The 25,375-nt window shown below is 35.3% G+C and overlaps 1 protein-coding gene across 6 annotated transcripts in view; it reads right to left on the reverse strand.

Moving 5' to 3' along the window:
- Positions 1-25,375, reverse strand: part of rg (A kinase anchor protein rugose) — a 152,462-nt gene that overhangs the window by 73,996 nt on the left and 53,091 nt on the right. For 2 of the 6 annotated variants that reach the window (XM_087408548.1, XM_087408546.1), the window contains exons 13-35: positions 23,885-24,107; positions 23,654-23,796; positions 23,381-23,571; positions 23,174-23,282; positions 23,016-23,097; positions 22,626-22,942; positions 22,340-22,558; positions 20,349-22,014; positions 20,110-20,275; positions 19,873-20,026; positions 19,604-19,783; positions 18,524-18,664; positions 18,264-18,371; positions 17,998-18,169; positions 14,207-14,337; positions 12,903-13,013; positions 11,809-12,016; positions 10,811-11,164; positions 9,482-9,608; positions 9,281-9,389; positions 8,881-9,056; positions 8,517-8,791; positions 7,931-8,067 (exon numbers count right to left, since the gene is read on the reverse strand). In XM_087408548.1, the coding sequence (XP_087264674.1) occupies positions 7,931-8,067; positions 8,517-8,791; positions 8,881-9,056; positions 9,281-9,389; positions 9,482-9,608; positions 10,811-11,164; positions 11,809-12,016; positions 12,903-13,013; positions 14,207-14,337; positions 17,998-18,169; positions 18,264-18,371; positions 18,524-18,664; positions 19,604-19,783; positions 19,873-20,026; positions 20,110-20,275; positions 20,349-22,014; positions 22,340-22,558; positions 22,626-22,942; positions 23,016-23,097; positions 23,174-23,282; positions 23,381-23,571; positions 23,654-23,796; positions 23,885-24,107 (5,499 nt within the window). Of the gene's footprint in view, positions 1-7,930; positions 8,068-8,516; positions 8,792-8,880; positions 9,057-9,280; positions 9,390-9,481; positions 9,609-10,810; positions 11,165-11,808; positions 12,017-12,902; positions 13,014-14,206; positions 14,338-17,997; positions 18,170-18,263; positions 18,372-18,523; positions 18,665-19,603; positions 19,784-19,872; positions 20,027-20,109; positions 20,276-20,348; positions 22,015-22,339; positions 22,559-22,625; positions 22,943-23,015; positions 23,098-23,173; positions 23,283-23,380; positions 23,572-23,653; positions 23,797-23,884; positions 24,138-25,375 lie in introns of all 6 variants that reach the window. The other 4 variants (XM_087408547.1, XM_087408544.1, XM_087408545.1 and 1 more) reach the window with 3 other exon arrangements.

Consider the following 25,375-nt stretch of genomic DNA (forward strand, 5'->3'; position numbering starts at 1 on the left):
ATCTATAGAAATAATAAAAAATCAATCAGATTGGATATAATGTGACATATAAATTTAATAGTATACGTGCGCAAGTCGCGCTTCGCCAAGCAACGCACGTGATATTAGTATTATGTGAATAATACGAGCTCGCGCGTTTATCTCCTCGTGATTTGCGCACTCGTTGTCGCGGCAGTTTCATTAATATTAATCGATTCGTAGAGCGTCGCAGCTCGTTTTGCAAATGCGCTTGAAAATGCGCCTCGGGCCCCCGCTGCGCCATGCGTCCGCGTGCGAGATGCGATGATTAATGGCAGAAAAGGCGGGAAAGGCACGACCTCGGATAGTGGTTTTCCCTTATCTCGCGGCTCGTTTGCATGCGCGCATCCACGACACCGCTTCGCATTGCGTCGCCTCGCACTTGCGTGTCCGCTCGTTATTTTTCGATCGTTATTACTATACAACTATATACGCGCCGATACGCATCGCGATGATGAACCTACCTATCGCGCGATTCCCGGTAATAAAGGTAGAATAATTAGATATCTCCCGATGAGAAAATTGCAATCAAATCTATCTGTCACTGATACGCTTTTAATGCCGCGTGAGTAACATCCGTATCATAAGATCGAGATTGAGATTGGATTGGAATTTGATTCCTAATCAAAGCAAAATTTACTAAACTTGATATTGGTTTACTTTCTTCTGATTAGATTTCAATCCAATCTCAATCTCTAGTCTGATACAGCATAAGAAGTTGAATTTTCTTCTTACACCGGAAATTGTCGAGCATGATAGTACAATTTACAATGGTGTCGCATTAGAAGACCGTGTCGTAAAACACTAAACACTCTTGCAGATGCGATCACTAGCAATTTACTGTTAATTATGGTTACTTTATTTTCTTTCCGCGGAAGAATCTTGGTCTCTAATTTTACGCTATTTAACGTTCTTTAAAGTCATCAGTGTTATGTATAATTATTAATAAAACAGTAAACTGATGCAATTAAAGCTTGATAATCTTCATATATGCAATGGTTTTTCTATGCCTTTTTCACAAGTCGTTTAATTTACTGAATATATTATAAATATTGTACTCCATTCTCGGTAGATATTTTAAACATTAAGACACTACACAGAAAGTATGTTTTATAGAAGTATCTAAAAATTCAACTAAAATATGGATCTGGAAAATAATTTTATAAGAATATTAAAAATAATTATGTAGAACGCTCAAGCTGATTGTTAGAATGTCAAAATTTTTTGCTGCGTTGCTCATCGTTTGAGTTTCCTATTATATAATTATTTTGGTAGTTCAACAAAATTATTTTCAGATCAGTATTTACCTAAATTTTTAGATACTTCAGTAAAACTGTTCTTTTATATAGTATATTAGATATCAGATACTAGACACTTCTTGCAGAGATTGGAGATTGAGGAAAGAACGTATAACGTATCGCGAAATGATCGATAGGTGATGCGGAACCAAAAGCTATTTGCACAACGTGTAGCCCTGAAATTCCATTCCAGTCACGTATCCAGATGGCACACGCGACCACCGATACCAGGCGCCATCGATAATTGCGGGGCAACGTGCACCCGTACAGCTCGAAAATCGATGGTGGCGAAAGGGTGACGCGAAAATGGGCACGATCCGTGCCCTGTACAGCGGAAAGTAGAAGGAGAAAGAGAGAGGGGACCCAAGAGGGCATAATAAATATCAGGTAAGAACGAGATCGGGCGCTACTTACGCCGTCAGCGATAATGACGGGGTGTGTTCAGGCTGTTTGCTTAGCGAGCAGATTAGTGAATGAATCCACAGGTGGGCGCCATCCGTCACACTTTGAATCGGATCCAGCCTCGCTCCGCCTATATTGCCAGCGACTAGTCCTCTTTCAGGTCCGTATGAATAGGGCAACGAAAGGACCCGAATCGGAGAACATCAAGAAGTATACACAGACGATATCATTGATGAATACATCCGATTTACGATTATATTACACAACGTAAGAGTTTACATGTTTGTCAAAGTCAATGAAATAATGTTTTAAGGCTTTAATTAAGCTGAGAAAAAAATAATGTAATATGTAGCTCGAAAAAGGAACCAGGACAATGTAATCCCATTACAGCACTATGTTGAACCAACATCGCTGTAGCCGATAATTATAGCTTCATTCTTAGTCATAACGCGATTGCCTAAATTGCGCCGTTTTTAATCAACGTCTAACATTGTAGCAGCACCGTCCCTTGATACGTATCGTGTCTTTCATATTTATGCATATATAGGGTGTACCCCAGAAAAAAATGCACAAAAATAGATTGTACTGGATTAGTACTTACAAGAAGATTTGTACTTTTACATGATTATGTACCAAATGTACAAACTGTGCGTTACAGGAATATGAAATTTGCTAGAAAAAGCTGTATGCTATTTAAGAGCAGAGTGTTGTATTTGAAACACGTTGTATATATGTATACCTTCGAGCAAACTCTTAGCACTGTGGTGAACTCGCGTATCTACAGAACGGATACACCCACAAGCTTCCCGCCTACCTGCAGTCGCTGACAGAACTGATGTGGCACGAGACAGTTGCCTATGATATCCATCATCATTCCTTTCGAGGATAATCGGTCGTCACGCCTATAACGACCGCTGAAGGAGGATCGGCGAGAAAGATCGTCTGCTACAGTAAGAGAGATTTCGGACGATCGTTTATTTGGCACTTTAGATTAGAATGACACATTTCTGCTTCCGCAGTTCGCGTGGCCAATTTAAAGATATTATCTATATATTAGAAATATATTTATAGTTTGGATTTGAGACAGGAGTCAAGTAAATAACTGCGATGCACAAATTGGAAATTAAGATTCAGTACTTGCCAATTTGCCGACAGTAATAAATTATGATTATTTTTGGATCAAGTCATTTTTTTCTCGATTAAGAGTATTTTACACGGATGTAAAATGTCGCACGATTGAAATCTGCAGGAAAATCCATTTTCTACACCACTGAAGAGCCTTGAGGCACCGATATGATGGAGTGTTACGGAGATTGGCAGACCACCGGAGTAATGTCCGCACTAATAGCAGTGATTACCCCTGCCTTGTTGAGAATGAACCCGCCTGCTCCTTCCAGCTTGCCTGCTCTTCAGGTTCTGCCCCGTTCTCTGCTTCGCGCTGCCCTGCCCATGAATTGATGGATGTTTACCAAACTAACTGCATCCTTTTCGCGCAGACTATCCCTCTGGTCATCGGCTACCTGGTCATCGGCAACTTCGAGTCCCATCGAAATCGTGGATCGATTAAATTATGCGGGATATGCAAATTTGTATCTCGATACGCGCGCGTGCACCTTGATCTTCGTGCCTTTAGCAGAAAACGCACAATGAAACTGTTGGAAGAGTAATTATTGCCTCTTGTTTTTATTAATAATAACACGGGTGATATATACGCAAGCAGAAGAAATTAGATCCGATCAAGAGTTATATGCTTATTCATCAAACTCAACGTGAATTATTATTCCGGAATACACGATACATAATTCAAAGAGCGAGCACAGACGCATCGCGCTCGGGAGAGGAAAAGCACGTCTCTTCTTCTCGAAGAAGCCACGTATCGCACGGCAATCTGACCGCAAGAGTAGCTGACAGGCTTTATTATTTATCGACACATGTTTATAATCGCAATATGCAAGAATAATGCGATGGAATAATTGCGATAAGATACGGTCGCGCATTCGATGGCTGGTAGTTAAAGCGAGGTGGACAGTCTTTGTAATACTATCACGAGATATCGCGGATCGAGGCACGGAATAATTACAGTCATATTATTATAACGTCACTCGCACTATATTACACCAATGTCATGCATATGTATTGCCTAAGAAGACCGTAATCGCATAACATTAAACCGGTGCTCGGTCACAATCCGCCCTCCTGTCATTCTCGTTTAGTCTTTCATGTACAAACGTGTACGCTCCCGATAGAAAGTTTTTTTCATATCGTTATCTTACAAAGAGATCCGTATCCGTTACACAATCGCCTACACAATGTATATTTATATATGAATAACACGGCGATATTAATAATCCCCGAGTGTGAAGTGAATCGCAGCGAGAAATACCACTAACTACGAACTTGGAAATCTCTAACACCGTATGATCTACGAGGCAGTTTGTATTTGCGATCATTGATAAACGGCTCGATGTCTCGAATTTTTCACGGCGCTGTAACCCTCGTTAATGATATCTTCGTCGCGAACCAACGTATGGCACAGACCACCTGTCCAGTTGGTATCCTCTTTCTCCTATTTTCTCACTATCTCCTTCTCTCTCTTTCTCTCTTTTTTTCGTACAACATTGGACATCGCACAAGGATATTCACAGCATGTGTCTGCGATAACTATACCACAGGAACGGGAACTTTAGGCGCCACAGAGCAGGTTTCCATAAAAATGCGAGTCTCTCGAGCCACCGCGGAGTTTAATGTCCCGTGTGACCTACCCTCTGAAGCTGAGGCAACAAGCCGTTAGGTTTGTGAAACCTGATCTGCTTTTTCTCCTCCGAAATGCAAACTCGAAAGATATAAAACGATGTAAAAACAGAAATTAACGATTAACTTTTTAAAGATTGTTGCATTGCGCGCTGTAATATATAGTAAGATATATTTATACTTTAAAAGCGGTAGTGTCGACTTTCTATTGTGACGGAAGGAATGGTTTTGCTGAAGTGTTTAAAAATTTAGAGAGATATAAATTTGAGCAATTTTGAGCAATTTTGTTGGATCATTAAAATAATTATATAAGACGATTAAACATTGATAATAATGTTGCAAAAAATTTTAACGATTTTTTAGCAACCAATTTGATTGTCCTATATAATTATTTCGATAGTCCAAACAAAATTATTTTTAGAAATGTATCTAGTTAAATTTTCAGACACTTTAGCAACATTTTTTTAATATATATACCTTGAATATACATTATATGTACATTTTACAAACAGCATATGCGTTCTATATATATGCTTTCCACCTTGATGAATGCTAATAAGAAACTCAGGAAATTGATTATTTATTTTACGACCGTACTTCACGTTTTGCTGTCTCTAAGAATAACCCAAGTGGCGACTCAATTTTCAGCTTATGCAAGTCGCGACGACAGCGTATCGTTATTACGTATCATCACGAGCAATTATGTGACATAAATCTCACATACGATACGCAATATAAATAACCATTAATTTACGAATGGCTGCAAAGACTTTGCGATTCAGTATTTAATCTGCGAAAGAGGAGTATACATAGTTTCTTCGTCAAATTAGAGACGAAAAGTACATTTGTGAAAGAGCGGCCGTATCGTTGATTATTTGTTTTAGATATTAATGCCTCGTGCGGACTATCAATAATTCATTCTCGACGTAATCGCACGGTATGCATCCTCTATCTTTAACATACGGCGTTGCGGGACAGACAAAAAGAGAGAAAGGGAGAAAAAGAGAAAGAGAGAGAAAAGAGGAACAGTGTGGGGCGGGAGAGAAAGAAGAAACCCGTGTAAACGATAAATCACGATAAATACGTTTGCCTGGGCCATTATAAAAGGTGAAGGAAGAAGAAGGGAGAAATCGGCGCGATCGGCGGTGGAGGAGACTCATAAGGAGAGATACGCACAAAAGGGTGCAGCGGCGCGCGGTCCGATATGCAGTCCCTCCCTGAGGCCACTCCTGGGTGCATCCTCTTCTGCGGCCGCGCATTACGATCGCTTAAGTCTCGGCTCGACTATCGAGTGATCCATCGCCTACGAATTCGACGAAGCCTCCCGCCTACCCTCAGGACATCCTCGACTAATGAGCGTGTCTCGATCGTGAACGACCGGTCTCTCTCTCTCTCTTTCTTTCTCTCTCTCCCTCTCCCTCTCCCTCTTCCTTTTCCTCTCTCTCTCTCTCTCTCTTATTCTTCCTCTCGCCTTGCTCCTCATTTCTATCTCTGCTTCCTTCTTCTCCTTTGCTTCTATCTGTCTGCCTGTCTTTCTTTACTTCTCGCGCTGTTTCCCTCTTCGCTTCCAGGTGCGCTCAGCGTTCTTTCTTAAAAAGGATTCCAATTAAGAGAGCCCGAATGAGTTCGTACGTCCTATTCATGGGCAAGTCCGTCGGTCAAGATATAACGGAGACGACAGGTGGACACTGCGAAATCCTTGTGCATACCCCCGAGAAACACAGAGATACGATCGTCGGCGAGCGATTACCGAGAGTCTCTCGCGCGGAGAACAACGAATATATTTTCTTTATTAACTAACGAGGAACGTCGCATTAAAAGAGACTGATCCTATGGAATTGATAAAATTTACACAATTCAAGGAAGTTAATGATCGTTTACAAGATGATCGAACTTATCGAATAAAATTACGTATTTAATTATTAATTCACATCATCGAGGAGTAATTGAAAAAAATCTTGTGATATTCATTAGATTCAACTAGATAAGTTAAACACTTATACCTTGCAAGACACAATATTCTTAGAATATTATATAAATATTAAAAAGGATACATAATATTGACATAACATTAAAGGAATATTGTATGTGCTTATAAGGTAATTAAATCTATGAAACATTCTAGTCGAAATAACTAAAAATTCAATTGCGATAATCAAAATTCTGATTTATGTAATCAAAATTTATTTTGTTTGTTTTTCTTGTTGGTACCAGAAATTTTTTTTCTCAAATATTTTTTCTCAATATGGGTATTACAAATTTTATTTACCGCGCTAGACACATGACTTCCCTGAGTGATGTTCATCGACTAGGTGGGAAAAAGCAGTAGTTTCAGTGCATTCTTGTGAGAAGCTTGTTCACCTATGCCACCGATTCATAGTTAGTGCGTGGCAAGGCGATGGAAGATAAAGAGGAAGAGAGACGGAAGAGCGGGCAGACAGATACCGGGCCCCACGGGGGGTTCATAATTGCCGACCCTGAAGATCGGTAGACCCCATGGGGCCCTCTTCTGTTTGTTTTATTCCCTAGTTATACAAACGCGAGATCTACGACCGATATATGATAATCGTCCTTCTAGTTCTTCCAGTTCACCTTCCTCTCTCGTTCTTTCTCTTTCTATCTCTCGACTTCTCTCTCAGCTTTATCTCGGCTTTCCTTTCGTTTTTTTTTTATTATGGAAGCTTCACAAATGTAGGGTGCCTTATGGACACTGATAGACAGGGACACGTCCGAACTAATTCTAGCCAGAATCTGCCTCCACTAGCGGTGCCGTGGAAGCTTTCGCCACGTCTCATCATTTACGACGTACACTTATTCAAATTCTATGACGGTCGAAATGATTGATACTCTTCGTTATGAGCGGCTACCTTAGACTTTCGCGTTCGTCAGTTTAAGAGAGGCCAGCGTAAAATATTACCTCAAACATTTAATATGTAAATAATGGGTGTATGCTATTAGCGCACACATTTTTAAGCTGCACACATTTTTAGCCGCAGTGTTAAATGCACGTTGATAAAGGTGCATTTGCGATAAACGATAAAAGCGAATTGAAAGAAATTAGAAAATAATAATGCAATACTGATTGCAATATTGATTGCAAAATAAAGTAATCGAACATATCACAGAATTAATGCTTCTCGAATGCTTTTTAGCTTCTTTAGTCTCATAAGAAAATGCTATAAATTTAACTTTGGTCTCTTTCTTGACGATTTGGTTTTTCATTAAAATACAGTTTTATCGCCAAGACAACAGACGACTATATTTCAAATAGATAACACCGTGAATGTTCCAAATACATATAATCTATCTTAATGAAGAGAAAACAAGATAAAGCAACTAATAGTCGAAGATTAAATAAATAACGCATATTGTAACAAAGACGCATATTCAGTATTCAGTATTCAATATTCAAGTGTCTTTTTATCATGTCTTCTCATATGTGCTTTAATTTAAGTACTCACCTCACTGTCGATTTTTTTAAACTCCGGATCATCCTCGTCCACCTCGAAATACAGCTCTGTAGATGTAACGGAAATGATGCCGGGCGCCACGATACCGGGTGCGATTAATTTGCCTTTCGTGCTAATATTCACTGGACCTGGTAAAACACGAATAATCAGTCAGTGTGCGTGTAAACAGCATCCCAATGAAATAATAACATATTGCCTGTACACGCAATTTTTTTTTATTTAAACGTGATTGAGTTTTCCTCATTTTTATTTAATTGGAAGATGTATTCAAAAATTTACATACAAATATTATTAAGCACCAAGATCCAAATCTCGACTGTATTTTGACGCTTACTTATCTGTGTTTTTATTTTATTTTAAACTCATGCATACTATAAATTATCAGTAGCATGCTTGTTTTGTAATGTACGACGCATAGAAATTGGAAATTAAATGCAGAAAATTAAACTAACAGATGACAATTGACCGATACTTAAATAACGATTTCAATGAAATTGACGAAAATAAAACCGGTTTGCGCGGTCAGTAATATGCCATTAAAATGTCGCGTCTCGTTTATCAGGTTCACTCGACCAACCTGTCAAGTCGTTGTCGAGATCCCTGTCGTCCGTTAGCAATTCACTGTCATCCAGAAGATCCGCCGACTGCAATTGCTGTTGGTGTGCACGCGAGGCTGCGAGATGCGCGTGAAACTCTTCACGCGCTTGAAGTATCGCATCCTCGGGTGCACCGTGTTCTAGAGCCGCCTTGAGAGTAGCCTCGGGGTGGCTCGAGCCTAGTGGATTGTGCACGAAACGCTTACGTCTACGTGCATCATCCTCCCAAGCATCCAGTTTCCAGTATTCGGCTAATCTGTAAACAGCGATAACAGGTAAATAATATGATATATATAGAATACAATTATGTGCAATATAAAATCAATTTAAAACATTTGCGCTCACTTTGCAGCCATTGGATCCATGTATCCCCATGCGCCGTGCTTGTTAGACAAAATATTTCTGACTTTCTCCAGAAGCCTGCTAGCGATAACATTATCACGTCTTCGTGCTGCGGTGATTAGATGATCGCACATGCGTTCTTCTTCCCGACGGTCCAATAGCGTTTGCGCGCATTGTGACTAAGTATCAAGAAAGAAGTATGTATTATTAATATAATGTAATATTAATGTATTATTAATGTATAATATTTTTTATATAGTATTGGATTATAACAATCTATTTCAGCAGAAGGATTGTTGTTGTCGTATCGGTATTAAATGACTCGCGAAAACGATCTGGCGACAAAAACTGGTCGGTTCTATTTACAGGGCAATGAAATCGCCGGAAGAAATGCATGCAATACCTCAAAGTCAGCATGCTTCAGCACGTCATCCGCTCTCATCCTGTTTAAAATGAACTCTGCCTCGTTTGCGACTCTTACTATGTGATCCTTCATCGCGTGAGATAGCAGCCTGTGTAACGCAAGGAAGCATTTTCATGAAGGGAAACGAGAAAGTTTGATTTTGTTTTGTTTGCGCGCCTAGCCGTATAATAAACGTCTTACCTTCCTTCGTTAATGAGCTCGATGAAAGCGAGACCTGCGTGCTTTTGCAGAGAGTTTTGCCATTCTTGAGAGCAGAGGAGCATAACCAATTCCACGACGGAGTTGCTGTTCTTAAATGTGGTTAAACCTGGCAAATTACAAACAGGGAATCGTTAAACGAACGAACGATAAACGGTGAATAACAATGACTGACAAACGGAAGAAACGAACAGAATCGCGTTCTACCAAGACCGTATAGTGTATCGCGGATATTGTTAAAAATAAAGTACATCGATACGTTGCAAAACCCCATCAAACGCTACGTTCCTTGAATATAAAATCTGCGAGAATCATCGTAGTCTCTACGCGCATGCTGAATACTAATGATGAGCGATTACTTGGAATACGCTGACCATCTTCCTAAAGCGAAATCATAAAGTGACTAATTTGAATACTCGGTGTGAAATACTAGAGACAGAAATACTATAAAAGTAACGAAAGTCCCGCCAAGTATGCCCATTTAAAAAGACTCTAAATTTTTATTTATCACGCGAGCATATCTAAATATATGATTTTAAATATTTTACACGTACAACATTGTTGAATTCTTATTTTTATGATCACTATTTTATCTTTTAAAATGCCCACAATACATCAATCTCGCAATATTTAATAACGAACATTGGTTTGTCATACACATGTTTACGAATTGAATAATAAATTTATTCAAAATAATGTTCAACGTTTAGAAAAAGAGACGATAAAAAGAGTATAAAATAATAAAAAATGGAGCATTCTGCCAATATGTTAAATATGCATATTTACAATAAACATTTTACCGCAATAAAATATAATAAGAAACAAAGAATAATTTTATTTATTATTTCGGAAAATATGTCTATGTAAAACTATGAGTTTTAGTTCCTTAATTCTTCATTCTTTTTTATTCGTAGACGTGATATATCTCGACATCGTTTAGAAAATATAGACCATACTATAACTGTTCTCCGTGTAATAAAGTCCAACGTGAAATATATCCTTTTTATTTATCGAGCCTCAAACATTCTATATCATATTACGCGCGCGTAAAATGTGGAATGTGAGAGCTGTGATTTCCTTTTAGGAATTTTATAAGCGCGTACTGAAACTACGATATATTTATGGCGCAATTTATATAGAGACTATTCTAAAATCACACATACACACATACATATATATATCAAATAATATTTGAAAAAAATGATATTCGAAAAGAAAATTTGTCTTGGCTTGCTCATAACATTTCCTTAACAGATTCATATGCAACATGCAAACATCGAACACAGAAGAATGATTGTACGTTCGACGTACCCTTGCAGCTCGTACCTTTTCCTTCCATTAACAACTCTTGACCATGGGAGCCAACAAGTGTTTTGGACAGGAAGGGAGCAAAATCCACCATGATCTCTCGAAGGAGGGGGCAAACCGAACCCAAAGCCATTTCCAGCTTTTGCGTGAGAGAGGCTTCGCGGGAAGGTGTTGGTACAGGTAAATGATCAACCAGACCTTTGATTGGTAATTCATCGGCCCTCGGGGATGCTGCGGTTACTACCAACCGATCAGGAACTCGCACCACAGAGATTTCTGCCGACGGTTTCTCCCCACGTTCTGCGTTGCCGAGCATTTCTTGTTCGAGAACGTTGCCTTCGCTGTCTTGCATGTCACCTGTGTATTTTATAATGTATCTTGCCTTACTTATCAAGTAGCAAGAGGATTCTTGCAATGAGATTAATTATATTGAACAACAAATTTTGATCAACAATTTTGTTTCTCAACAAGCAATAAATGTTTCTCGCAAACCTTTTTATTAAAAAAGAATTATACTCTCCAAAAAATTCAATCACCTTTTAATTCTTAAAAATTTGTTTTCAATTTAATATGTAATAAAATTCGTAATATAATTATAAAAAATTTAAATATTTTTTTACAATACATGAAAATAAATGTTAGATATGAAGCTCCTTTTATATACAAGTTTAAGTGATATAAAGTTGTAAAGTGATTAAAAAAAATAAAATTTATTGATAAGTAATATTTAATGTCAAAAAATTATATTGATTTACAAGTTTTCTATTTCTCAACATTTGAATTGCGATTTTTATTGCAAAAAAAGTTATAAAAAACGAATTTAAATTTGTAGTATTTTTTAAAAATAAAAGTCTTTGATTTCTCAAAACCCAAAGGACTTTTTACTTTCATCAGCAGCTCAAAAACACATAAGAATCACTATTTAGATGTTGAGAAACAGAAATCTTATGAACTGTATTATCAATCACAAGTGATGGTACCATAACTGATTTGACTCTTACCACGCGAGTGTGCAATATTGTGGATATTACGCGGATCTTCTCTTGGATTTGTAATAGGCATCGTATCACCGTCTTCATTAAGATTTACATCTGTCCAGGCTTCTTCGGAAGAATTGTGCTTGTTTTCGTTGTCGGTGGTAACTTCAGAAGGACTCGGATCCGCAGTGATATTGCTGCGATGTACTGTCTCCTCACTGGAGTCATTGCTCTGAGAGAAAGTCGATTAAAATAAAGGCAAGAATGAAACATTAGAATGTTTTCTACTTCAATTAAAATCAATCGTAAATTATTTTAAAAATATTGATATATTTTAAATAGAAAGAATTGATTAAAGATTCATGAATCAAAGATTTATGTATTTTTATAATAAAACAGAAATGATTTTTTAACCAATATATAAAACGATAATATTTAAAAGCATTTTTATTTTTTCATACTGCTGAATTTTATTAGATTAACACGGAACTCCTTTTAATGATCGTTACTATGTAAAACTAATCAGATATAACGTATTTCCAGGCCTAGGAATCTCACTACGATGCTAAAGTCAATTACTAATGAAAGTTTATAGAGCTATATTTTATTACAAAAACATTTCATAAGATAATTTCATACAATCACACTTCATGATATACTCTCGCGTGCCATGTACTTACTTCATTACATGCAATTAATAGTACACCATTACTACGCAATCAACTAATATATTATAGAAAGAAAGAGAACCAAGCTTCTCTGTATTCAAGCTTCGTTAGCGAACTTGTTAATTCTAGTATAAGATCAAAGTTATATACGCGTGTAAGGACCGCTACTTTACATTATATCAATATTACATAAGCATCCAAAAAGATATAAATCAAAATATATATATATATATATATCGCTCTCTCTTTCTTGCACCCGTCAAATGGGCATTATTGTACCGTTGCGTATCCTCTCGCATTCTTTTTACGGAGTGAGAAAATTTAAAACAATTAAAAATACATTTATCTGATCGCTCCCAAAACGCGACCGGTCGCGGTGACATAATTCGGGAATCGAGCTCCCGTCAACGTCCTCCACACATCCGGATCTGTACTCAAATTAAGTTTTACCTGCAGATTTCGTGGCAGTGGTTCGGACCTTGTAGAAGTGCCAAGCGTTGGTTCTGATGAGGTGTAATCCTCGAGAATAGTCCGCGGCCGAGGTACACCACTGTGACCTCCCTTCAGAACCAGTAGTTAGTACGCATAGCAATGCAAGCAGAGGAAGTTAACAATGAGAGAAATTCGAGAGTCAGAGTATCGCATGCTCGATAGAATTACAGATAAATACAGTGGTTTAACTTTCGGAAGTGCGATTACATGTTTGAACTTCGCGGATTGGGGTTTTGTTCTGATAATGCCGATTTTCCAAAGAGAATCCGTAATGAGATATAGATATTACGTGCGAGAGATAGTTACGAGAGATAGTTATGAGAAATCACAATTGAGCTAACGGTCGTTACGCTGGGACTACGTAGATGCAAGACATCAATCGATAAGTGAACACTACATGCTAGGCATTACAAGAGATCATCAACTACAGGTCTCGAAATCACGTAATTGTATTAGGAGAATCAACTATCGAATACTACACTTGAGGGTCATAAAATAGGAACTGATAATAAAAATATATCATAATCGTAAAATTGTGCTAATTTAAAATCAATATTTAAGGATGAATGTAAATTTACCTTGTCAAGAGTCTTAATACGTGTAAATCTAATGTAGCTACCTATGAATGAACTGATCTATTGTAATTACACAGTACATGTTCAATATTTTGAAGTAAAAATTTGATAAGTCGTCATCGCAAGACGAATAATACACGTGATAAATTAGTGCAAAGCATTGTGCGATAGCACAAATTATATGGTCATTACTGCGGTGGATATCCCATAAGATCGTGCGTGATGGAAGAGTGCTAAAGTCTCGCTGCTGTGAATATTATTTGTAACTATCGAGCATAAAGAGAAAGATACTCAGGACAGTATTGAAAGAAATGGAGTTGAATTTTAGTTTAAAGAAAGACCCGCATATCGTACTCGCTACGTAGAGCTGTATAAAGCGACAGAAACATCGAATCATCGTGTCTACGTTCTTGATCTATCGAAATGCATGCAGTCTCAAGTAATACAAAATTGTTATAACTTTGTAGAACTATCTCGTTTTTATACCAATCAGACTATGTTGTCACTATCAGATTGCGTTTTATGTGACGGACTTTACAAAACTTTTACCTGAGATTTTCAGTTCAATTTTTCTCGATGTTCACACTTCTTTTGAATTTGTTTGGTAGAGAACAAATGTCCGTTGCACTTTTCAGTTTCGCATTGAAATTTCGGATAAATTGCAACTTTTCCGCGAAACTAACTTACCTTGGTTGACGGCGGTCCAGACGATGTGACGTCATGATCGGCCAAAATTGAAGAATTGTTCTCGTCGACGATGATGACTTCATACTCGCCATCATCCTGAGAGCCAGATTGACTCATTATACCTCCACTACCTGAGAACACATGATTAAAATATGATATGAAAAATCGATAAATATAAAAACATTTTCTTCTTGCTAAGCCAGTTGATATTCATATACATGCGTTCAACGATATTATGTAATTGAAAGATTTCATTTATATATTTATAAATAAAATTCACAGTTTGCCAATGTAAAAAATGTACAAGACCAATAACTTATGAAATCCACAAGGTACATCAAAAACGAAAATACACAAAACATTCTTCTTTGTTTGTTTTACGTAAAGGGTTGCACAAAATTGCTGCAAAATAAATCATAGCACACAACAGACATCTCAATTCTTCAGTTACTCGAACCTTAAGAAACACAAGCTTTTATTATACTTAGTTTTTTATATGCACATATATATATATATATATATATATATATATATAGAGCATTTAATAGGATATATTTAATTATATAAATATTATTATTCTAATTTTCAGAGTAGCCAGTGTTCCTTAAATATATTTATCGAGTAATGAAAAGCATTAATTGTAAAATATAAATTACATAAAATGATAAAAATATACATCAAATTCGGGGACTATTGCATTTTGTTCAATAATAGCGAATTATTTGTTGAATAAATACGCATATTTTATGTCATACATCGCATTGACTTTTAAGGGATGACATCTTCATTATGTTCATGCATGTCTTGATTTGTATTAATAAAATATGATGCGCTTTATCGTCACTGAAATACCTACATATACCACATGCTGTAGAACGGAACAATTATTAAATTGATTTTTTACGCAACAATATGCTGTAAGTTCGAAGTAACTGCTAGCTTTGTATATGGCATGCAATGCGAACCTGTTAGAAAATTATTAAATAAACAATGTAATTAATAAATATTTGATTTTAATAATAATAAAAGTAAACAAGAAATTAAATCAGATTAGATATTTAATACATATAAATGAAATGTGAGAAGCGAAAGGAGAAAACGAACGAGTTAATTAAACAAACTTCCTTTTAATAAACAAACTTGTAGTCGATCGTAAAATATATATTTTTTGAAGATAATTTAAATAATAAATTTTGTAGTGCAGAAAGAGCCGGTTGCGTTGGTACAGCAAGAGAAACATCGAGAAAATTGTGTATAGACTCGTTGATATTGACAAGCGGGTCGTGCAAGTTAATGGATAAATAAAAATAAAGCGAAATAAATCAGGCCAGAAGAACTTGGGCATTCCGTGAAACAACTTTCGGGTTTTCGAGTTACCTTGCAGACCGACACCGGAGTTTCTATGACAGAGATTTCGGGGCTGATCGATATGCTTTTGAAGCGTATGGTGGTGGTTGTTGTTATTGTGATGATGATAGTGGTGATGGCGATGATAGTTATGGTTATTCGGATGATGATTGTAGTGATTATTGTGGTGATTCGGGAGATAATAATTAGAGGATGGCTGGCGATTAGAGTGCCTGGCAGCCGGTAGCGGGTGCTGGTGGTGGTGCTGGTTGATGTGATGGTTGGCATTGGCATTGACATTTGCATTGGCGTTAGGGTGAGATCCCGGGAGGAACTGTGGGTACACGTGGTGAGACCACTGTGGAAATAAGGGCCGCCCTCCTCCACCACCATTCCCATCTGCCGAGGAACCACATTTACCACGTTATCCGGTCGTGCGCAAACACTTTTATCGCTCGCGATCCATAGCATTTTTGATACTGTTCTTCACTCTATGCAATTGTGTTTAATAAAATTGCGAATAAACAGTACAATTAACATCTGTTCATCTTGAAGCTCCCATTTTTGATGTTATAACAAATTATAACAAATTATCAATATTCTTCCAAAATATTAATTATACAGTGCAACATATACACAGTAGTTGTTTATTTCGACAGTTTAAAAACAATTATCACTAAAAACTTATTTGAAATAAAAAAAATTTAGAATATCCAAAATTTATTATAAAATTCTAAATTTATTATAAAATTCTAATAAAAAATTATATGTATATATGTATATATATATATATATATATATATATATATATATATATATATATATATATATATAGTTTTCTTATTGTTTTATACACACACACACACACACACACACACACACACACACACTTATTACAGCAAACTTTTGTTATATACATTTAAAAATTACAAAAAAAAACATTTAAAAACTATTAAGTATTTATTTCACATTCATAGAGTGAAATTCAGTAAATAACATTTTGTATTATTTTAAATATGTATTATTTCTTAAAAATTGCTAACAATTTTTAATTAATAATTTTTATTTCTAATTTGTAACATAATATAAATTTTAACAAAAAAAAATTAAAATAACGGTGAAAATAATAATATATTATTATTTTCATCGAAATAATGTGTGATTACACCAATATAATAATGTTTACACCGATTCGAAGTTCTATATCAATGTTTGTAATATCAGTAACAATTGGAGTATTACATTCTAAAAGAACTTATTTCACACAATCGTGTAACAGTCAACGATATTTGTTTTTCTTTAATTTTCCACATAAAGAAATTCCACATCCAAGAGAATACAACAACGATAAGTATAATGACGTAAGTATATTCGTAACGCAAAAAAGGTGCAAACACATTCGGCAAACATCAAAACTCTCACTGTCAGATACATATAAAATGTTTACTTCATACAGTGCAATAACACATGCTTTCTACTTGGTGTCATGTGCTGTTGTCTTACAAGTTGCAGCTACATCGTTTGGTGCACAGTGTTGAACATATTAGCTACATATATGCAATTTATAACATTCATCATATTTCATTCATTTACAACATTACTGTGACAGAAAATTTTTTAGCCAGTTAATCTGTGAAACTTAATGAAAATTGCATAATAATTTTATAGAAGCGATGTATGTACCAATGTTAATTAAAAAATTTCGGAAAAGATATAAATTTAATTTTATCTAAACAGTAAGCAGATAAAATATTTTTACAAGATATACATTGTAAGTTTCTCGTTTAGATATTTATATAGCTGCAGTCATGCTGTAATATCAAAATTATCAATTAATTTATAAATTGAATTGGATTTATTTATATATTATAACTTTTTTAAAACAAAAGATAAGAGAATATATATCTGACATGTAAGAGTTTTGAGTAAATAGAAGAATTTTTAACTTAAAAATTTTTAACTTTTTAAGGGAAGTGTTAATATTCAACGTGCATATAATTATAATATTAAAATTAATGCATTTTCTTTTTAAAATTTTTTAATAATTTCTTCCGTAATAGATGATATAATCTAATAATCACAATTATAAATGTTAAATTTTAAATTATGTAGAAAAGCATAAAAGTATTATGTTATCAACATGGAATAGCATTATTCTTTGTATAATAAATATTTTTATAAGTTCTTTGCAGAGTGCATACCCAGCATAATAAATAATTTAAATACTCCGAAAAAAAATAATTTTTTATAAAATTGTTGTACATAGTATTTTATAGTATATTTTGTATTATTTGTAAATTGTAAGATATATCTAATATTACTCTCATCCATTAATTAAAAACAATCAATGAATTTTGTGTATTGATATTTACACAGATTATTTTTTGGATTAGTGTTAGTACTATTATAGTGATCGGTTAGTAAATAAGATATGGAGATCTCACCTGAAGGGCTACCTGGCCTGAGACCGGCACCATTTGTCTGTATTGTTTGCACTGGACTTGGTGGGCGCTGCGATATTGGCGGTTCCAATATGTCGCGATATTTGGAGACCATCAACACAGAGATGAAGTAAACTATAGCAAGGGACAGAAACTGTGCCTGCTTGGTTTCTTCCTGAAATTAACGTGTACGTGACTTAGTTTTCTTACCTTATACATACATACGATCATTTTACTTTATCATTCTATATGAAATATCGGATACTTACAACATCTCTGTATATCACAGCTCTCAAACGATTTACGTCCATATCTTGCAGTAATTTCTCGGGATCCTTCACAGGACTTAACTGATGCGTGAGATTGTCCACGATGTTCTATATAAATAAAGAATATTTTGATACAATATGTAATACTATTAATTACATTTTTTTAATAAATAGAAATTAAAGAAAAAAATATAACATGTTTATCGCATCTATTAATGATGCTATAATCATTAAAATGAGTTTGATCGGATAAAACGTACCTTAGGCGATGTCTGAGCCCCGCGTATAAGCGATTGTATATGTTGTGATTTATTACTAGAACCAATCTGCCGACCTAACATGCTGTACGATCTGCCACGTTCTTTACACTCTAAGCAGTTTCTAACGGCACATGTACAGACCTATAGAAGCAGTTTATTAGGTGAATATAACAAAAAATGTTGTGTAAATGTACATATTAAATTTCTAACTGGAGCATATGTTAGAAGCTAAAACATTAGGATTGAGAATGAAAAACATTTGTACAAAACTAAGAATATTTGAATTAATTGTACTTTTTAGAGATTACAATTATAAATATGTTACATTTAATTAATTGTGAACTTACTCGTCAATTTTTCATATCAAATACTCATAGATAAAATATTCAATTTTTTTAAAATTATAAGTCTTTATAATCATTTGTCAAAAATGTTATGTTATAATTTACATCGAAAGAGCGAATTTAAATTAAAATTTTTTTATTAAAATTTTTTATTCACGTAAATATAGAATAGATTTATAAATTCATGTAAATTTTATTCACTACATTTCCCTATATTTTGTATTTTTAAAGTGTAATCTGTACTGTACAATCTGACATGTGCATGCCACAAGTATTATGTATATGTATATATTTTCACTAAAATAAACATAAATAAAGATACAATTACTATTGCAACTGCACTTTTTCATTCGTGGATCACTAAAACCACATCATTCATCGATTATTAAGTCGCAATTTAGATATTTTTATACGGGAATTCTCTTCAAAATTAATTGCACATGTAACATTGTATAAAGCAAAACTTAAGAAAATACTTGATATCGACATAAACTTTTACAAGTTTCTTTCTATACTGAACTTGGTATATTGTAAATTCTATATTTCGTCAAGTGCATACAAACACACATTGTGCACTAATATTTAATATATTTTCCTAAATTGACAAATGATTTGTTAAAATTAGTTAGCCATATAAATTGTATAATAATACAAAAATAACTATATCTAACTATTCTAACGAGATTTATCATTTCATTCTGTATCGATAAAATACCTTATGCAAGATAATACAAACCAGTCGTAAACATTGTCGCAATATGCCACCACTCGACATGTTTTTCTCAGCTTCCAGTTCTCCAAAGTTTAATGAACTGGCGAATATAAGTACGTCGGCCATGTTGACTAGTCTTTGCAAAAAAGAAACTGCCACTTCAATTGGCATCCCCTGAGTTGGCTCGATTACATCCAGTTCATTCTAAATGCAATAAAATGTTGATTAAACATTAAGATCGAAAAAATATCTTTTTTTTTCTTTAATCAAGTATACCAGAACAATTTACGTACATTTGGCGAAGTGGCCGACGCTAATAAGGGCAGCAAACCGCCGCAAGCTATTATAAGGTTGTCGGCTAACTGCGAAATTAGATGAACAGTATTCACCACGAAAATCGCGTTCTCACTGCTGTTCACAAAATCCAATACGGACTTCGTTGAGTGACTGTAATACAAAACTTATCGTAGAATATTCCGACACAATTGATATATCGTTAACATATATGTGTGCAGCATTGTATATCCTACCTTCTCCATACTTGAATGTCTGTTTCCAAAGAGAATAGCACGTCCGATAGTAGTCGTTGGTGTATGTATGACCATTTAAATTCCGGTATTCTGAAGGGAGGTCGTGTCGGGCCTGGACTAAACATTGGTCGCGTGGAGGGATTTCCTTGCTTTGATCTTTTGGCTTCTGCGATAAAAAGAATATATAAAAATATAGACGCACTTTTATTAATACGGCACGGATTAATTTTGTAACTCACCGAAATGATTAGGATCCACCTGCGTGGACGTAGAGGCACTCCTTGGTCGTTTTTGGGGCGACGATGTCTTTCGTAAGGGTACAGGCAAGGAGGGTGGCTCGTGACCGTTATCGTCCGCGATCGTTTCCGAAGTGACGATCGGCAGGCTGGATCTGCGGTGGGTATCTACGTGATCTGGAGTTAAGTCATTCAATAACGCATTGTCCCTGGCAACCACATTAGAACTAACGATTTGAGGCACACCGTCGGATAAACTTTTAGTTGCATCACAGACCGTAGATATTGTTGGGATTTGCTGCTTAGGATTTGGCACTTGCGTCATATTATCTACAGAACTTTGAACGTCGCTATTACTACAAACACTATCTGTAACTTCTACCTCGTCAGTCGTCACCGGAACGTCTGACTTATTATCACTTACGCTAGTAGAAATAGTGGACGGCTCCCTTGAGTGTTTCTCGTTTACCTTCGCGTCTTCGTTATCATTAATAACAGCACTTTTGTCCTCCGTTAAAGAATCCACAGCGCGTTCATCACTACTTAACGCACTATTCACTATTACGGGCTCCACCTTCTCGCTTCCTAGATCTACCGCCTTCTCCGCGCAAGCCTCACCGCTTTCTACTATGCTAGTTGAGCAATTAGGATTTTTTACAGTTTCCCCTGCGTCGTTCTCACCAGTCTCAGTGGTAATGTCCCTGTCTTCGGAAATGTCCTTCTTCTCGACAGTCTCATCATCGTTTTTCTCACCTTCGGACGTTCTGCTTTTTATCTCGCTCGAGATTTCTTGATTCTCAGTTGGCGTCAAGTACGCCTCTGATGTATCGCTATCAATTATTTCGCGGTCGTTCTCCAATTGGAGTTTCTCGATAACTTTAACCGTTAGCGGTTCTCGCGTTTCGTCAGAAGGGACAATTGGCACGGTATCTTCCTCAGTGTCGGCGTCGGCTTTTAAAGCAACAGAGTCGGCCGCATTTTCGATTACTGCTGCAGTTTTGTCGGAATCTTCAGTGTTAGTAGGCGTATTACTATCATCGGTCGTAACGTTATTCTCCTCGACAGACTTGGCAATCTCCTCCTTCACTTCCCTATCCTCAACCGATGGATTATCAACTTTGTCCACTGTTGTGGAAACCGTGTCGGGAATATTTGTATCTGTCACAGTTTCCTTCAAGTTTTTCGATTCGACGACAGCTGTCACTTCCGTGGTTTCCTTAATCTGTTCGGTTGAAGAGGATTCGGTAACAGCAACAGATTGTTTCTCAAGAACTGTGTCTTCTTCCTTTTTCAAAGTGTCTTGAACTATCATCGAGTCGGGACTGGAACTCTCGATTTTGTGCACCTCACTGTAGAAGTCGCTGGAGCTCTCAATCGATATCACTTCGCTGGTTTCTTGCGTAGTTGGCAACGAGACGGCTTCGCTGTTTGCTTCCTCAAGGATCGTTGGTGTCTCCGTGTGAGTCTCACGCGCGGTAGTTGGTGTTTCTGGTTTATCGCTCAATCGCGAGTCCAATGACACTACCTCACACGATTGCAGTGTGTCCAAGGTTTCGCTGCGCGATTTCACGATGGCCGGACTACCGTCGCTTTCGGTATTATCTATTGAATTAAGATCGCAACTGCAGGATTCTTCCAATCGATCATTTGCCTCGGATGAATCAAACTCCTGCATTACAATACAAGATATTATTGAGAGCAATAAATAAATAATTAAATTTGTTGAATGCATCATCTTAAATTGGCAAAAAGTATTGAGCCACATAGCCATATACAATATAAAGAAAATTGTAAAGGGCATAAAATGAAGGAAAAATAATTGGATGACACACAAAAAATGTCATACTATTTAATTATCCAATTTTTAGACTTTAATTAATTTTATAATAGTTTTGTATCAATTTTATTAAATATAAATATATAAACAAAATTGTGTATGACATTTTATACGCCTACGTAAAATTTAAAATTACTCGTATTAAATTTTAAATTACTTTGTAATTTCTTTCCATATGTTGTATCTCGTGATTTTGATTTCCCCACACCGCTGGTCTATTGTATCCGTTACTCCCGGAATGCTGTTGATCCCATCCGGAAATTGTGCTAATCGGCCTCTGCTGTCTTAGCTCAGGATCCGTAATGTTATCGGATCTCTGTCGCTCGTAATGCTCGTACATTTGGGCAAACTGAAGCTTGAATTCCTCATACGATACCTGTATATATCAAATGTATATCAAAATGTATTAGAATCCTTTCCTAAGCGATATCTCGCGAACTTACCTTAGAATGTACGATAGCCAATGTATCAACCCAAACACGCCAGCCACCGTATTCATGCTTGATAGCGTGATGAAGAAGCATACGAAATAAGGAATACACCATATCTGATATCTTCTGTTCTTCGGTGTTTTTGGGATGGATGTAAGCCATAGCAATAAGCCATTCCTGCCACACAGACATTTGCAAAACTGTTCGCCGATTCTCCCGGTTGTTATTACAGAGTAACGTCATGTCTGACAGGAATAGTTTCTTTACTTCTAGCAGTTGCTCCGTTTGCTTTGATTGTCGAATTAATGTCGCCACTACCTTTAGGATCACTGAAAGAGATATTGACAGATTAATATACAAGAAACGTTTGATTTATTTATCTATTACAGATTTTCAGCTTACTCGGATTTTCTAAACGGTAGTGAGATTCAGGTTCAGGATGTCTGGCATACAATATTTGTTGACTGATGTGCTCAGTCATAATCTAGAATTAAACATTTAAAATAAAAATTTAATTTATTTAATAAATAAATATTATTTTAGAGATAAAATATACGTACCTCGTATAAAACATTGTATGTCGGCAATGAAAGTGTTTCCTCATTCAATAAGAGCCTTTCAGCCAATAACGTGTACAGATTATGCGGGCTCATGACGTCGTATTTTCGTCTGTGTGTATTAAATAATATTATTATATTAGTATCTTTTTTAAAGATTTTAATTTTTTAATATTTTAATATATAAATTATCTATATGAAGAGAATTACTTATGTGTACTGCGGCTGAGGAAGAATCCTAGCAGTTTTAACGCTTGCAAACGTATCAACTGGCTTTCAGCTGCCAAAAGCTTGAAAATCGTTCGTACTCCTTGTTTCGCATCGAATGCGGGTACCATCGATGACGGATGTTCCGACATCAAAGATATCAGCATTTGTAAAACATCATGTAAATTTTCATCCTAAAAATGGTTTGAAAATTAAAAAAAATATTCTTAACAATAAATAATTACTTTACATGATTACATTATTATTTAAGATTACCTCGTGCATTGTCGTCAAATAATTAAGTATGCTCTGTAATTCATCGTCTTTTACACCGTTACCGATCATTATCAATTGTTTTAAAAATAATAAAATGTATGAACGAATTGTAAGAATGTCCTTCTGTTGCGGTCGCGGACCATCTATCACAAAAATAAATTAACGTGTAAGACTTTACATTTTAAAAGTTCAGGATGAATTTGCATTAACTGATTAAGTATGGTAACGTACCGAGTCCTTTCGGTGTTATTCCACTTTTGGCGCGAGGATTAGCTACCCAGTAATAGTATTTGAGTGTGTGCACGGTTTGCAAAACCGTCGATACGCGTCTCACATTGGAATAAATTTGCGTGTCGCTAAGAAATTCTGTAGCCAGGTACGAGTAAAGCCGTGTTTGTACTGGCGCTGGTGTGTATATCCATAGAGCGGGATTAAAAAGAACGTGATCCAGTAGCTGCCATGTTAGGAATGAAAAATAAAACAACTACATCACCATGGATCTGCCTGTTCTTCGGACACACCAATCTAGCCGACTTTTATATTTTTCTGAGCCATATATATGTCATTGAATTTATTTGCATTAATGTATGTAATCCATACAATTTAATTATTTAAAGTTTATTTATAAATATGTACAAATCTTTTTATTATATTTTAATTTATACTTTGATTTCAATTTGATTTCAATTTTGATAAATTATTTATGTAAATACAACGTAAAAAATATAATAATAATAAAAAATATAATAAATTAAAATATTATTGGATACATATTAAATAATGAAAAAATTATAATGAAAAAATAATCTATAGGTAGTATTCATAGTCCATTGTTATTTTAAAACTGTTTTAAGTAATGTCTTAAGATGCTAATACAGTTCTCTGATTGGTTCATGACATCTTAAGATTGTACTTAAGACAGTTTTAAATATAAGATCTAACTATGAATACCGGATTACATGTGTAAAGAAAAAAATAATATACAAATATCAAATACGAGTTATTGAGCTTACGGAAATAATTAGAATTGATGGTAGATAAAGTGCAGATAGTATTGCTGTTACGAGCAACAATAATTAGTGATTTACATGAATATAAAACGTAACATAAAACATAGTGCAAATGGATATTCGTGCATTTATATCAATTGGAAAAAATTCGAGGAATAATATCGAAACTTAAATTTAGGATGTATAATACATATATACGTATTCTGAAAATCGGAAAATGCTATATGATTCAATTAATTGCATAAATATTATTTAACATAATTATTTTATATTGCAAAAGATGAGTTATCAAGGAATGCATCGATTTTGTGTATTAATATAGTATATTAATATTATATTACATTAATATTAAATTGCAAACAAATTAATCATGTATTAAATGTATGATTAGTATTTAATTAAATAATATAATTAATTATGCCGTTGGGACAACCTGTGACAAAAAATAATATACCATGTGATAGGATTTTGATGATAGTGCATATTTGAAGATAGAAATAACATAACTTTTCATGATGTAGCAGAGATAGATGAAGATTCTTAGCGTCGCAAAATAAGAATTATGAATTTTGATGTAAAAGCGACATTATGAACAAAATACTTTGCGTAGCCACTTCTTTTAAATTAGGAAGCTCAAAAGTCGGTAGATTACATGCGATCCGAAGTTTAAATAGCACAATAATTGATCGAAGAAGGCGAGTAGGCATGCTCG

Source organism: Acromyrmex echinatior, chromosome 8, assembly GCF_024713525.1.
Source record: "Acromyrmex echinatior isolate Ae372 chromosome 8, ASM2471352v2, whole genome shotgun sequence".
Classification (NCBI taxonomy): Eukaryota; Metazoa; Arthropoda; class Insecta; order Hymenoptera; family Formicidae; genus Acromyrmex; species Acromyrmex echinatior.